Genomic DNA, 14382 nt, shown 5'->3' with positions numbered 1-14382 from the left:
TTTGGACTTCACACTTGTTGGAGATGAAACTAAAGAAAACCACAGCTGCCTTTTCCTTTTCAGCTATTTTTACAGTGAGGTTCATTCCAGTTCATTTGCCTACTCAGTGAAAACCACAAATCCAGATTGTTTATTTGTGAGGGTCTGCAGAGGTTCAGGCACAAAACACATTAGCAACATTTTCAAAGTGAAAGACTGTCTCTGATAACCAAATAGAAGCTGTATTACAGGAACAAAGGGACTCACATTAGAAACAGATAATTGGCTACAAGTTAGGTGTCCAGCAACACTGTATTCCGATACATTTGAGTCATTGTAAAATAGGCATGCATAATAGAAAAATACATACTACATTTTTTAACTCTTACCGTGCTATGTACTGGGCTATGCCAAGTGCAGAAACGTCTCTACTTTTCTCGTCTCCCAAATGACAACAACATGGACAATTTACATAATTTATGGAACTTGCAATACATAATGATGTAAATTATATAAAGTTTGTAATTATGCAATTGACAAATAATGCAAATAATGTCAGTTATAGACATTTTCACTTATGGGCATTTTTGTTAAACAGACTTTTTTTCTCTCTCACCTTGTCTGCAGAATCAAGATTTTATGGCATTGATCAATTTCATGTATTAAGGATATACCTTAAGAAAAATAAAAGTATCTTTAACATGTATTACCATTTGTAGAGCAAGGGGGTATAATCTGTGAGTCTCCATATTATTGAAGGAGAAATAAGTGAGAAGCTGTCATATTTAATATACCAAATTAACATAATAGAGCCCTACCATTCCATATTTCCTTCTTTTTAGGCAGATAGACACATTCTCAAACTCAGGGTGCCAAGTTATTACCACTTTCCAATTTTTATTTTCTAAGGATATTCACTTTGGTTTGGCTAATAAGAATGGAATTAAATTCACCCCTTACATAGAATTTACTGAAGCTTATTTAATGTGCAGCACAAACCTAACTTGAGAATGCTTCTATCCAGCTTCTTGTTATACACACACACACACACACACACACACACACACACACACACACACACATATGACTTTTCTGACCTTTCAAGACAGTCAGTCAACTTTGGCCAGCAGTAATGGCTTCTCAAAGTCCAACAAAGGATGGGCTAGAAAGATACCTAGGATTCAGAAGCAGTCTCATTAAGTCATTAAAGGTATATTGCTCAATTGCATGCTAATCAGCATTACATTTTTTAAAAAAAACTGAACAAAGAACCTGAAAAACCAGGGAAAGCCCTATATTAATTATCCCTACTAAGCAGTGATGGAATTCAGCCAGTTCATACCAGTTCAGCAGAACCACTTGCTAATTTTTAGTTGGCCAAGTCCAGAATGGACTTCCGGAAGTGGCATCCACACAGAGAACCGGTTGTTCACATATTTGAATCCCACAATTGCTACTAAGGCATTAAATGAATATTAAAAAAAATTCCCAAGTATTAAAATAATTTTAAGAACAAAGACTCTTTTCAAAGCAAGCTGACTCTACTGTAAAAGACCTGAACATTTAAATATGTTGTTCCATAAGTTATATAAATTTTAAGACTATTTCTTACTTGTGCCTTTCAATTACTGGTTAAGTGCTCAAACTAGTAACCACAGTTTAAGCGGAAGATTCAAATTCCTTAATAAATGTTAAATTTCACATGTAGCACAAGTATAAGGACTAAAAGATGTGAGGGAATAAATTGGTTAGAAATACTCCAGGGTACACAATGATGAACCTTAAATAAAACAGCAGAAATTATAAAAGTAGCATCAGAGGAGATCCCAATTAAAGTGAGAGACTAAGGTAAAGTTTCTTTAGACAATTAGGCAATTTCCTCACCTCTGCCTACCAATATGTGTGTAAGAGAAGAGGAAGAGGAAGAGCAAACTAATTTCGGGAAGTGACACAAGTGAAAATAATGGAAAAAGAAATTAGATCCAGCTGAGTGTAGGGTAAACAAATGTTTCTCTGTGGTGGTTATCCATCTTCAGGTCATTTATAAAAGGGAGACAGTACTTCTTACTCACTCTCATATTCAAATGTGTATATTCTGTCTTTTAATTCCATCCACCACTCCAAAAACACACACACTACTTTGATGCATTGCTTTAACAAAGAGGAATAACAAGGTTAAGGTGGGGAAAACTGTTCCCTATCATTCCCTTTGCCTAGTTCCTCAACTTTCTTTGTGTGATTGGTTGAAAAACCAGACTATGCCCTAAAGGATATAGAAATGGACCAGGTTTTGCAATCTGCTCCATAAAAGGACCAGTTATCAGAAATGTTATAAAATGTTCAGATGATCAGCTTTTCCGGTCATAAAAGGACCAGTTGCAAGAAACCTTTGCTTTTATGGGTCCACAAGGTTTATCTTTTTCCGAAGAAACATGTAGTTGATGGGATCTGTTTACAGCTCCAGCAAGCAAGGAGTTAATTAACCAGCTCTTTAAAAGAGGAAATGAAGGCATCTACTGTCTAATTATACTAACAGCACTGCAGAATTATGACTAAAAGCAGAGAAGTTTCACGGAGTGCCTAGTTTTGAGCTGATTTACTTTCCTGGTGTGCTTTTGAAGATTAAGATGTTGCACAATATAGCTCTGCTGTCCACTGTTACTGTTTTGGCTGTTCTGGAACAAGGTAAGGGATGTGTTTTGCTGTTACAGAAACAAAATGAACATAGCTTTATAAACTGCAAAAAAAAACAAAAAACTGGGTCATTAAGGTAGCTACAAAATGTACATTGTATAAGAAATTTAACAGAAGGTTAGGCAAAGAGCCAAAATGATTGGTGATATTCTAATAAGTCTTTTATAAAATAGAAAGTAGCTCATGGTTTCTTTCAGCTACTCGGAGGGGCAAAAGCCAAAGACTAGATTATAGAAACAGTGGTTGTCTATTGCCAGCAGTAGAGATGTTTAGTTTGTCCAGTACAAGAACAAAAATTAAACTTCTCTCTTTCATTAGTTTCCATCCGTTGCTTCTTGTCCTGTTTTCAGGTGCTTTGGAGAATAGCTTGGCTCCCTCTTCTTTGTGGCAGCCCCTGAGATATTGGAACACTGCTATCATGTCACCCATCACCCTTCTCTTCATTAAACTACACATACCCAATTCCAGCAACCGTTCCCTATATGTTTTGGCCTCCAGTCCCCTAATCATCTTTGTTGCTCTTCTCTGTACTCTTTCTAGAGTCTCAACATCTTTTTTATATCGTGGTGACCAAAACTGGATGCAGTATTCCAAGTGTGGCCTTACCAAGGCATTGTAAAGTGGTATTAGCACTTCACCTGATCTTGATTCTATCCCTCTGTCAATGCAGCCTAGCACTGTGTTGGCTTTTTTTGGCAGCTGCAGCACACTGCTGGCTTATATTTAAGTGATTGTCCACTAGGATTCCAAGATCTCTCTCACAGTTACTACTATTGAGCAAGGTACCCCCTATACTATACCTGTGCATTTGGTTTTTCTTCCCTAAATGTAGAAACTTACTTTTTTCAGCATTGAATTTCATTTTGTTAGATAGCGCCCAATGTTCAATCTGTCAAGATCCTTTTGTATCTTAAGCCTATCTTCTGGAGTGTTGGCTATTTCTGCCAAATTTGATGAGTTTCCCATCCAGATCATTGACGAAGATGTTGAAGAGCCCCGGGGCACCCCACCACACACTTCCCTCCATGTAGATGCAGTTCCATTGAGGACCACACGTTAAGTATGGCCGGTCAGCCAGCTATGAATCCATCTGGTGGTGATGCTGTCTAACTCACATTTTTCTATCTTATCAAGTAGTAGGTTGTGGTCTACTTTATCAAATGCCTTACTGAAGTCCAAGTAAACTATATCCACAGCATTCCTCTGGTCCACTAATTTTGTCACCTGATCAAAGAATGGAATAACATTTGTCTGGCATGATCTGTTTTTGACAAACCCATGTTGGCTTTTGGCAATGACTTTGTTTGCCTCTAGGTATTTGCTGATTTGTTGCTTGATTATCTTTCCCAGAATCTTCCCAGGTATTGAGGTCAGGCTGATAGGTCTGTAGTTTCCTGGATCCATTTTTTTCCTTTTTTGAAGATGGGAACTACATCAGCCCTTTTCAAGTCCTTTGGTAGTTCCCCAGTGCTCCAGGATCTTTGAAAAATATAGTTCAGTGGTTCTGAGATCATGTCTGCCAGCTCCTTGAGAACCTTGGGGTGTAATCCATCTGGTCCTGGTGATTTGAATCGTCTAGGCTGGACAGGTACTCAGTTACCATTTTCTTGCCTATCTTAACTTGCATTTCTATTCTGTTTTTTATGGCACTGTTTTTGATAGGTTGGACTGTTTTTCCCCTTTGTGTAAAGACAGATGCAAAAAACAAGTTAAGTAGTTCTGCTTTCTCCCTGTTGCTTGTCACCTTCTTGCCACTTTCTCCCGCTAATGGACCAATCATTTCCTTAGCTTTTTTCTTGTTTTTTATATGTTGAAAGAAGCTTTTTTTGTTATTTTTGACTTTTGTTGCAAGCCTTTGTTCATTTTGAGCCTTAGCTTTCCTCACTTCATCTTTGTAGGCTTGGGCGATTTGCTGATAGTCTGCCTTAGTTATGTGCCCCTCTTTCCACTTCTTATACTTGTCCTTTTTGTCTTTCAATTTATCAGAGAGTTCTTTAAGAACCTACGTAAGAACTTTTCAGCTATTGAATAACTATCAAGTCTTCACACATTCTCTCCTCCGAGGTAAACATCCCCAACTGCTCCTGAGTTTTTTCTTCCAGGTCCCTTGTTGCTTTGGTTTCTCTCTCCTAAAACCACTCCAGTGAGTCAAATGTTCTTCCTAAGTTGCTGGGACCAGAACTGGACCTAATATTCTTGGTGCTGTTTAACAAATGCCAAACCAAAAGATCAAAGAACAACATTTTTTTGATTGCCCTTTCTCATACTTGCCCTGGGTAGATAGCAAGGCTGGTGAAGAAGAGATGGTAGAAATTGTGAGGAGAATATTGGTTTGGGACAAAGCTCCATACGTGTGCTTTGTTGCTGCTTCCCCAGCAGGTGACAGCCAAGAGGAGGTAATAAGCAATGCTGTCCTGAAATATGCTATATGTTTCTTACAATATCTTGGCAGACTTAAAATTCAGTACAGTAATTGATCCATGTGTAAAAATGTATTTGATATCCTTTGTTTCCCTTCTTCTTCTTGCCTAACAGACCTTTAACATTTTCCAGTGTGATATGACTGTGCACATCACAGTGCACAACAATTCAAAACATATCAATGAAATACACCTTTAAATGAAGTGATCTATTTTATTAGGGCTTGGTTCTGTGGTGTTTTTTAACATTCAAATATTGCATCTTTTTTTTAACTGAATGGTTTTAATCTCCTTTTGAGGATTAAAAGTTGAAAGAAGTATACGTCAAATCACACTGTTAATTTGTGTAAGGCTGCAAATTGCAAATTGTTTTCTGGCCTCTGTTACGTGTATTTTGATTTCAACATTTTGCCTTGGAATGTCTTACTGACTGGCTTGCTATTTAGAGGTTATTAAAAGGGCTGTCTGCCGCTCCCAAACAATGGAATGCCGTCTGTCTTTTAGAATTGGTCTCAGTCTGAGGGAAGACTGCAGATTTTAAAGGTGTGGAGTCAAAGCTTTTTAATTTGTTCCTACTATATGAATATTAGGATATGAAGTGGTTAGTTAAAATGTTAAGTAAAACACACACACACACACACACTTCATTTAATGTTTCCAGGGGCACCTTTGTCAGTACTTTATGTTATTTTTTCTTTAATTTTTACATCATCATCATCATCAAGTTGGAAGGGACCTTGGAGGTCATCTAGTCCAACACCAAAGGCAGGGTACAAATAAAAACACTCTCTTTTTATGACCCGTTAGTCTCTATTCAGGGTAGAGTCAGGGAGACTGGGTGGAGATGGATTTCCTGGCCAGGTGCCCTTCCTGATACCTACATTTTATTTTATTTATTGAATTCTCAACCTTCTGAGTAGGAGGAGAGAATCTTCCCCATTAGGCCTATAGAAATAAATAGAATAAATGCTCACAGATGTACAATAGAATCCTTTTGTGGAAATGTTGGGTAACCTGACCACTTGAAGGTAAAATTCTGCCCAGCCCATTAATGTTGAATGGGAGGAAGAAGCTGATAAGAATAAGCCATGTCTGTGGGTCCTTCTGAGGCTTTCTTGTGTTCTGCTTTTGTATATTCAGTGTGAGCAGTGTTTGCTGATGCAAATGACCAGAGCTGTTTTCCTTCAACAGAAGAAGTAATGAGCTTCTCTTTACCTTTTGTCCCCATCCAGCCTATTTTTCCATTCAGGTGATCGCCTGTCGGAGGAAGTTCAAAATCTCTCCTCCCATCACTTCAGGCCCACCAGAATTTGAAAGGATCTTCAGAGCACAGTAAGCAAAATGCTGCTTTTTAAAAAAACAAAACAAAACAAAACATTTTTCCCCTTTGAAATGTATTTAGAAGCAACAATCAAGCTATTCTCTTTCAAGGTAAATTATGTTAGGCAAAGAGCATAAAAGAAGTGAGGAAAAACTCAAATAAAACATGAAATGGGGGAAGAAGAAAGCATAGCTAGATCCAGTTTATAGTAACACATTTGCTAGAACTTTCCAGGCTTTCTGACTTGGTGACCCCTTGCTTTTTGTTCTTTAAAGCAGGGGACTGCAACCCTAACAACTTTAAACTTTGTGGACTTCAGCTCCCAGAATTCCTCAGCCAAGGTTGCAGACCCCTGCTTTAAAGGTCCTCGTTTCTCTCTTTTTTTAGGGTCTCATCCTCTCCATCCAGTTGTGACTTTGTCAGCTTTCTTCCTCATAATCTGTTGATTCTCTCCATCTATTTCCTCTGTGGTTTGATTTTCATTCATTCTTTCTGCTTGGTCAAGCCACTTGAACAATTTCTTTACTCCACATTCTCAATACACCCTTGCCACAACTTTCAACTTCCTTTCATTTTTTCATGAGCCTATTTTCAGACTGCAGTTCTGCAATGAACATGGGGCATTAAAATGCCACCCTTCTAATTCTAGACAAAAGGAAGATCTTGACTGTCACTGCGTGTTTTTTTTAGTTTTGCCAGCTTCGCTCATTGCTATCTGTACATTTTCCCCTGCTCTCTGCACCTGTGTTATTATCTTATCATGTAACCATAGTGAATCCAGCTATGTCCAGCTATGTTATGGTTTCAGACTGTTTTGTGCGCATGCCTAAAAAAAGTTTCTCACAGTTACTTCTTACTCTTCTCTTCTGCCTGATGAGAGAATGTAGTCAGTTTAGGTCTTTTGTTTTCTCATTAAAGGTTTTACTATAGAATATGCCTTGGATTTCTTTTCTTTGATATTCACCATGCAAATGAACCACGGTCCATCCTCCTCTGGTCGGAATGTTAATTGTTCTGCAAAATTGACAAATATTGATATATGGAGTAACTGGGAGGTCTGGAAAATGCCTCTGGTCCCTCTGTTTTTGCTTTCCACAAACGTGTTCAGACTGTTTTAGAATGTTGCACATTCTAAGCAGAAAATGTCTGTACAAATCCTCTCTAATGACATAAAATGAAACACAATGTTCAGAAATTCAGGAGAACAGAGCTGGAAGGGACCTCCTGCTCAAGCAGGAGACCCTACCAGGGGTAGACAACCTTGGCTCTTTTATGACTCGTGGACTTCAACTCCCAGAATTCCTGAGCCAGTCATGCTGGCTCAGGAATTCTGGGAGTTGAAGTCCATGAGTCATAAAAGAGAAAAGGTTGCCTATCCCTGCCCTATACCATTCCAGACAAGTGGCTGTCCAGTCTCTTCTTAAAAGCCTCCAGTGATGGAGCAGCCACAACTTCTGAAGGCAAGCTGGTTCCACTGCTTGTTTTCATTCTTAAGAAATTTCTCCTTAGTTCTAGACTGCTTCTCTCCTTGATTAGTTTCCATCCAGTGCTTCCCCTGCCTTCTGGTGCTTTGGAAAATAGTTCACCCCCCCCCCGCCTTCTTTGCAGCAGCCGCTCAAATACTGGAAGACTGCTGTCATGTCACCCCACTCCTTTTCAGTAGAAAAGTGCTGCTTCCTTACATTTTCTATGGGACAGCATAATTTCAGGAGCAAAGCTTTAGAGCAAGCTTGGTCTAGTGGTTAAAGCATCAGTCTGGTAAACTTGGAGGCAATGAGTTCTATTCCTACCATGGGCATGAAGTCTGGCAGGAGACTTTGGGCTGGTCACTCATTCTCAGCCCAACCCACCTCACAGGGTTATTATTGTTTGGGAAAAAGGAGGAGAAAGAAGTATTAGGTATGTTCATTGCCTCAAGTTAATCATAAAAATAATGAAGGTGGGTTATAAATAAATAGTCATTGTTCAAGGCATGGTAAAGCTTGTCACAAGTGGTTAGTGGAATCTGCCCTGCTTAATTTCCACATGGCTGTAATGCTGTGTTCAGTGAGAAAAGGGAAACACGGGTCTTTCATAACAAAATACTGTTTGGTGATAACTACTAATTGCATTCTACACATTTCAGACAAACATCCATCTCCCTGCCAAAGTATCAGTGGGAGAGGCTGATTTGCACTGAGCAAAGAGAGGGAGGAAATGAGGGTTTTGTTTTCTTGGCTGTGGCTTTTTTGCTAACGCATCCTGCTTTCCATAGTGGAGGGATCTCCAGTTTGTTCCAAATATGGGATGTTCCAGATAACTTGTTCCGACATGGGGCATTCTTCAAATTCCCTAGCCAGCATGGCCTCTGCTGAGAATTTTGGGAGGTGATGCCCACACATCTGGATGGTGGCCAGGTGGAGAAACACAGCTCCAGACCCACCAAGTCAAATAAAAGTGTCCAGTTCTTCGCACTTGTTCATAAACAGAAGTATTTGCTGTTTGCTATCTTTAAAATCAAATGGACTGAATTTTCAACCTACTATCTTCTGACTTTGGCACCTCCAGTGAGATGTGCACTTGCTAATCACTTGTTTGAATTATTGTCACAAGATGTTCCTAAGAGGACTGGCAGCTTCAAAATGTGATTTTGATTGTTTCAAAATGCTGCCAGAGGGAATATAAGTATTCGTTTTATACTGAGTGAACTGCACTGACTTCCTGCTTATTTCTGGACATTTAAACTAGCTGTTAACTTTTGCAGTTCATCCTTATTCAGAGATCAGATGATTAAATTCTGTTTCCAGCTTCCTGTTTTATTTGTGGGTTGGTTAGGGTATATAATAAGAGAGAGCCTTTTCACTGGAAATGCCCACACTTTTCAACCTTCCCCTTTAGTTAAAATTGGTGCACTTTCCTTTTAAGGGAGGAAATGATCAAAAGGTCAGAACAGGTCAGATAATGGTTTATTTGTGATAATGAAACTCCTTCTATCTGATGATCTATTGCAGTTCAGTTGCAAAATAAGGTAGGTAGGAGGATATACGTGGAAGTGAGCAGTTATGCTTCCTTTATGCCAACGTTGGAACAGATCTCAGGCCTACTTTATTTACCTATAAGGTCCTCATGCTAGACACCATGATCTTTACAGACATATCACCCCACCCCATATAGTGGTACTTAACCTATAATCAAAGGCTCAGTTTTGAGTATCTTCACATGCTTTGGGCAATAAACTCTAGAATATGGCATTTTTAAAAAGTGATAGAACCTCTCCCCCCCCCCCACATCCCAGAGCTGCAACCGCTAGGGAATACCATCTTCAAATGGTTCTACTAATGCTTACTTTGTTATCTTTCCAGCAGCAGACAAAGCTCATTTTATTTTTCTTCACTCTCTAATTTCCTTGCATGGAGTGTGGCACTGTATTCCTGTGATGCTTTGTTGTTGTAACGATTTATTTTTGTTGCCAAAAGAGACTCTGCTATAGAATGATAACGATTAGAATCAATTATAAGCAATTCCTCTTCAAAACGTATTTTTCCATAAAACTTCTGAGGCAAATGTCCAGTTACTATGGAATTATACCTCAATACTGTAAGGATCACATCTTCCAGGTTTTTTTAACCTCCATTTTGGTCCCATTTTTTTCCTTGTCTCTCGTAGTTGGTCAGTTTTTAGAACGTAAGCCCACGTTTAAAAGGAAAACCGTTTATCGGTATAATCAAAAGGAATTTGCAATTGTTACTACTCACCAAGCATGCAGTTCAGCAATAAGGACATAATCATAGTGATTTCTTTTTTAGGCTGGAACAAAAAGATCCACTTTTCAGAAGTAGGGAAATAATGCACGAGTTGCAAAAATATTGTGGTTTGCAAAATAGCATAGAGAAATGTTCGGAAAATGTGTACGCGTGTTTGTCTATAGTGGTCTGAGATGAATTTGTAAATGGATGCAGAAGTGGGCTGAAATGAACATAGCGATCAAGAAAATGAGAATCAGAGCAAATGTGACAGATTTGTTCCGTCACAATTATTTTTCCCCATCAGCAGCAATCTGATTGTTTTCTCCTTTGTTTTATCAGAGCAAATTGCTCAGAATATTTCCCAATATTTCTCTCCCTGTTATGGGTGGCTGGAATCTTTTCCCATCAAGGTAAGAGATAAAATCCTAATTCAGAATCTCTCAACTGTGATGTCCTTTCTACAAGTAAAAATATAGAAGAATAAGTGGGTAGCTGGACAACTTTTAAAAATCCCCCCACAGCTTTTTATTTTTATTCTTAATGTTTATCTAATGTAACTGCATTGTAAATAAATAGTTAAGTATTAAAATCCGGTAGCCAGGTAGACTTTACATGAAGGAAGGCCTCAAGCTTGCAGTGCTAGAGATGATGTACCTTGGCCTTCCCTGGGGTGTTTTTGGTATCTCGTACTGACTTTGGTATCACCTGCACAGGGGCTCCCACTTCATCTGATTGCCCCAAAATGCTGTGGGGCACCTATGGCCAATCTGATGCTTTCCACTGTTAATCTAAAATGCACTACCTGGAAATTATGTAATAGGTCAACACACATGAGAACAAGCTTAAGAAGATTAATTACAGATTATCCTCGACATCACCACAATTGAGTCCAAAATTTCATTTGCTAAGTGAATTTGCCTCATTTTATGACCTTTCTTGCCACAGTTGTTAAGTGGATCACTGCAGTTGTTAAACTAGTAACATGGTTATCCAGTGGATCCGGCTTCCCCATTGACTTTGCTTGTCAGAAGGTCACAAAAGGAGATCACGTGACATCCCCCGTCATAAATATGAGTCAGTTGCCAAGCATCTGAATTTTGATCATGTGACCATGGGGGATGCTGCAAAGGTTGTGTGAAAAACAGTCATAAGTCACTTTTTTAGTGCCGTTGTAACTTTGAACAGTCACTAAATGAATTGTTGTAATTCAAGAACTACCTGTATATGTGAGACACTTGCTATTGAAGGACGCAGTTATTGTGTCTTGCTATACTCTCACATTTGACAGAAGCTTCACGAGAAGTTTGGGGCAAAATAGACCACATCTGGATCACGCTAGTTTAGGGAAGAACAAGTACTATATTCTGTAGGCTCAAGCTACTGTACATGGGAAGCTGAGAATTAAAGCTGTTGTTTCTGCCTAAAAATCATTACAGTTGTGCTAATAGGTAATGGCAGCATCTATTCTAGATAATAGTGCTCCTTTACATGCTTTAAATTCTACAGACCTGGCTAGCAAGCAGACCAAAAGACAGGTTTGGTGTTTTCCAAATATTTTTCTGATATTGGTTTTGCTAATGATTTTTCCTTCTGATTTTTCAGAAAAGTCACTTTGGCAATTGAAAGTTTATAAGTAAAAAATAAAGGTTGATAGAGAAATTGTGATTTAAGGATTCTTTTATTAATTAGTCCTCAATCAATTGTCACAAAAGATATTTTTAAGCAGTGACTTTGCAGAATTTTATTGTCTGTTTCATTGTTAAAGCAAGGCTGGTGCTAGTCCCCTTAAGCTGTAAAAGTTTCCACCACTCCAAGTAGCTGGTGAATGAATGAATGAATGAATGAATGAATGAATGAATGAATCTATCTATCTATCTGTCTATCTATCTATCTATCTATCTATCTATCTATCTATCTATCTATCTATCTATCATCTATCTATCTATCTATCTATCTATTAGTGGTAGTTATTCCTTTATCACTCCATCAATGCAAAACTGAGGATGTATCCCAGCATCCATGCTGCAAACTTAATTTGCTGTACTTGTGTCCTGATCTTGAGATTCCTCAGACTTTTTTTTTTAAGAAAAAAGCCCCTCCTTTTAAGAATTTCTTATTGAAATTAATATTTGTTAAACTTTCTAAGTATCTGATTATTGCCTTCTTTGTAGTTTTGGCTGCCTTCTGTGGACTAATTTACCTTTATGCTCGCTATCAATACTTTAGAGGATATGCGCATTCTGCTGAAAGAAGGTGAGTAATCCTTGTGTGAAGTAAGTCAAGTAGATTGTTTCTCAGACAAGTAATTTTTCTGATGTTCAAGGTGGAATTTGTAGCCTTGAGAGCAACACAAATCCATCTCTGAATTTGATTGCTTTAGATAACATACTGTAAGATAATGTTTTCCAGTACAAAAACCATCCCTTGCATAAAACAAATTAGGTTGTTTCCCCCCCCCACAACTTCCTAACTCCTAAGTAGCCCCAAGGAATATACTAATTTTATATTTAACTACATAAACTCTCAAGAGGTATAGATTTGACACAGATTAAGCACTTCATTGATAACTAAGATAAAGAAAACACAGCATTTTGGAACAGCTCTTTCATTCTACATCAGAGGTGGGGAACTATGGCCCCATTATGACTTGTGGACCTCAACTTTCAGAATTCCTGAGCTAACATGGCTGGCTCAGGAATTCTGGGACTTGAAGTCCACAAGTCATATAAGGGCCATCGTACCCCATCCTTGTTCTGCATCATCTCCCCCTCATATTTTAAGAAAAGAAAAGAAACGCCAGAAATTGCCTATCCTTCCATGCTTAGTCCAAGAAGATAAGGTATAGAATTGTGCTTATCTAGATCAGCTCAAGGGCATACCATGTCTGGTGATAATGCTAGTAGTTGCAAGTCAATTAGTTAATTTTGCTAGATGGGGATTTTTTTAAATCCTTCCCCAGTAATCTGCAGGATTTGTCTCAGACTATTTACCAAGTTACTATGGAAGCTATTTGTGAGAACACTGACATTACTGTGGCAACAGCCAGCCTCGATTAACTTTAACAGGGTTTTTTTTCTATTTGCACAGATTGGGCCCCATGTATTTCAGCGCTGGAGTTCTTTTCATTCTTATTGGCTTGTCCATGGTGGGATTACTTGTCCATTTTGTGCGATACTTTTGATTCCTTAAAAGTGCTTTGAAATCAACCATTCACCCCTTTCAACTGACGAAATACTCGGTGATTGTGCCTCGGTTTTCAACTTTCATTTCTCCTTTTTTCCCCCAAATTAAAATAGTTTTGCACCTCAGCCATTTCAAACTATGATTTTCTAGAAATGTATTTTTGTTTTCTGTTAATGTTCCTCTGGCTTTCTGCATAGTAGTATTGTTATATCTATTTCCTGTGGGTAAAAAATGGTTAAATTGTAAAAGACTTATGCTTACAAGGTAAAATTCTGAATAATACATGAAGTGCTATTAGGTAGTCTCTGATGCTTTGAACAAGGAACATGAGGCATTAAGAGAGCCAGTTAAGGTCTGGATTCAAAGTCTTGTATTAAGATCTTATGCTCATGGAATCCAGTCTACTGGAAGATAACCAGAATTAAACCTGAGTAAAACTAACTTGAAATGATTGTTAGGAACCATGGATGAAACTGAGATTTCTTTTAAAGAACCCTTATTGGGCTTTTCTCAGAAAAGACACATCCAGTTGCAGGAATGAGGTTATATATGAGTAAGTTCATGAGAAAATTTACTCTTTTACCATAGTTTTCAATTATTAAGCTGATTTTGTCTTCATTGTAATTCCACTTGTCTTTCACCTCACAATCAGGAGGCTGTGAGTTCAATCCTAGGTAGCGGCAGATGTTCCCCTCTGTGAGTGCAAAGAGAAAATATTTGCTGTGAGCTCTGCGTAGGCATCAGGAAGGGCATCCGGATATTTAAACGCTCAGCTCCATTCAGTCAGCCCGACTCCAACCCGATGTGAGGCATTACACGGTCATTAAAAGAAAAGAAAAATCTAATTGTCTTGATTTTATTCTTTTCTCTCTTGTATTCATATTTTTTTAATAGTTAAAAGATCGGGAATTATAGGTACTATTTTAACTATAGCTCCACCCCACGTACTGGAGAGGATCCAATCTAGTGAGGGAAGAGTCAGACCCTAGTAGGACACTCTATTATGGAGTGACTTGGGGGCTTCCCTATCAATTTTATTTGTTTGTGGTCACAGACCAAA

At 38.3% G+C, this 14382-nt stretch overlaps 1 protein-coding gene across 3 annotated transcripts; it reads left to right on the top strand.

Annotated features, from left to right (window-relative positions):
- The first annotated feature begins 2435 nt into the window (after positions 1 to 2435).
- LTC4S (leukotriene C4 synthase) lies at positions 2436 to 14139 on the top strand. Of its 3 annotated transcripts, none has more exons than XM_083352299.1 (6): positions 2436 to 2664; positions 6326 to 6425; positions 10479 to 10549; positions 12311 to 12392; positions 13227 to 13284; positions 13975 to 14139. In XM_083352299.1, exons 1-6 carry the CDS (start codon positions 2607 to 2609, stop codon positions 14020 to 14022), a joined length of 417 nt encoding a protein of 138 aa, XP_083208425.1. In that variant the 5' UTR covers positions 2436 to 2606; the 3' UTR covers positions 14023 to 14139. The 3 variants fall into 3 exon arrangements, with proteins under 3 accessions (XP_083208425.1, XP_083208426.1, XP_083208424.1); XM_083352298.1 differs by lacking the exon at positions 2436 to 2664 and adding an exon at positions 4255 to 4737; XM_083352300.1 differs by lacking the exon at positions 13975 to 14139 and having other exon boundaries at positions 13227 to 13447.
- Positions 14140 to 14382: the final 243 nt, after the last annotated feature.

This window comes from Vipera ursinii (genome assembly GCF_947247035.1).
Source record: "Vipera ursinii genome assembly, chromosome: 2".
Taxonomy (NCBI): Eukaryota; Metazoa; Chordata; class Lepidosauria; order Squamata; family Viperidae; genus Vipera; species Vipera ursinii.
Note: the sequence above shows the minus strand (reverse complement) of the source record. Positions and strands in the feature narration are given on the sequence as shown.

Bases quoted from the DNA above. Each gene is read 5' to 3' on its own strand.
- LTC4S (XM_083352298.1), top strand. From the start codon at position 4,605: ATGTGCCCCTCTTTCCACTTCTTATACTTGTCCTTTTTGTCTTTCAAT. The intron at 4,738-6,325 runs GTAAACATCCCC...GTCCCCATCCAG, and splicing joins CACACATTCTCTCCTCCGAG to CCTATTTTTCCATTCAGGTG. The intron at 12,393-13,226 runs GTGAGTAATCCT...CTATTTGCACAG, and splicing joins GCGCATTCTGCTGAAAGAAG to ATTGGGCCCCATGTATTTCA.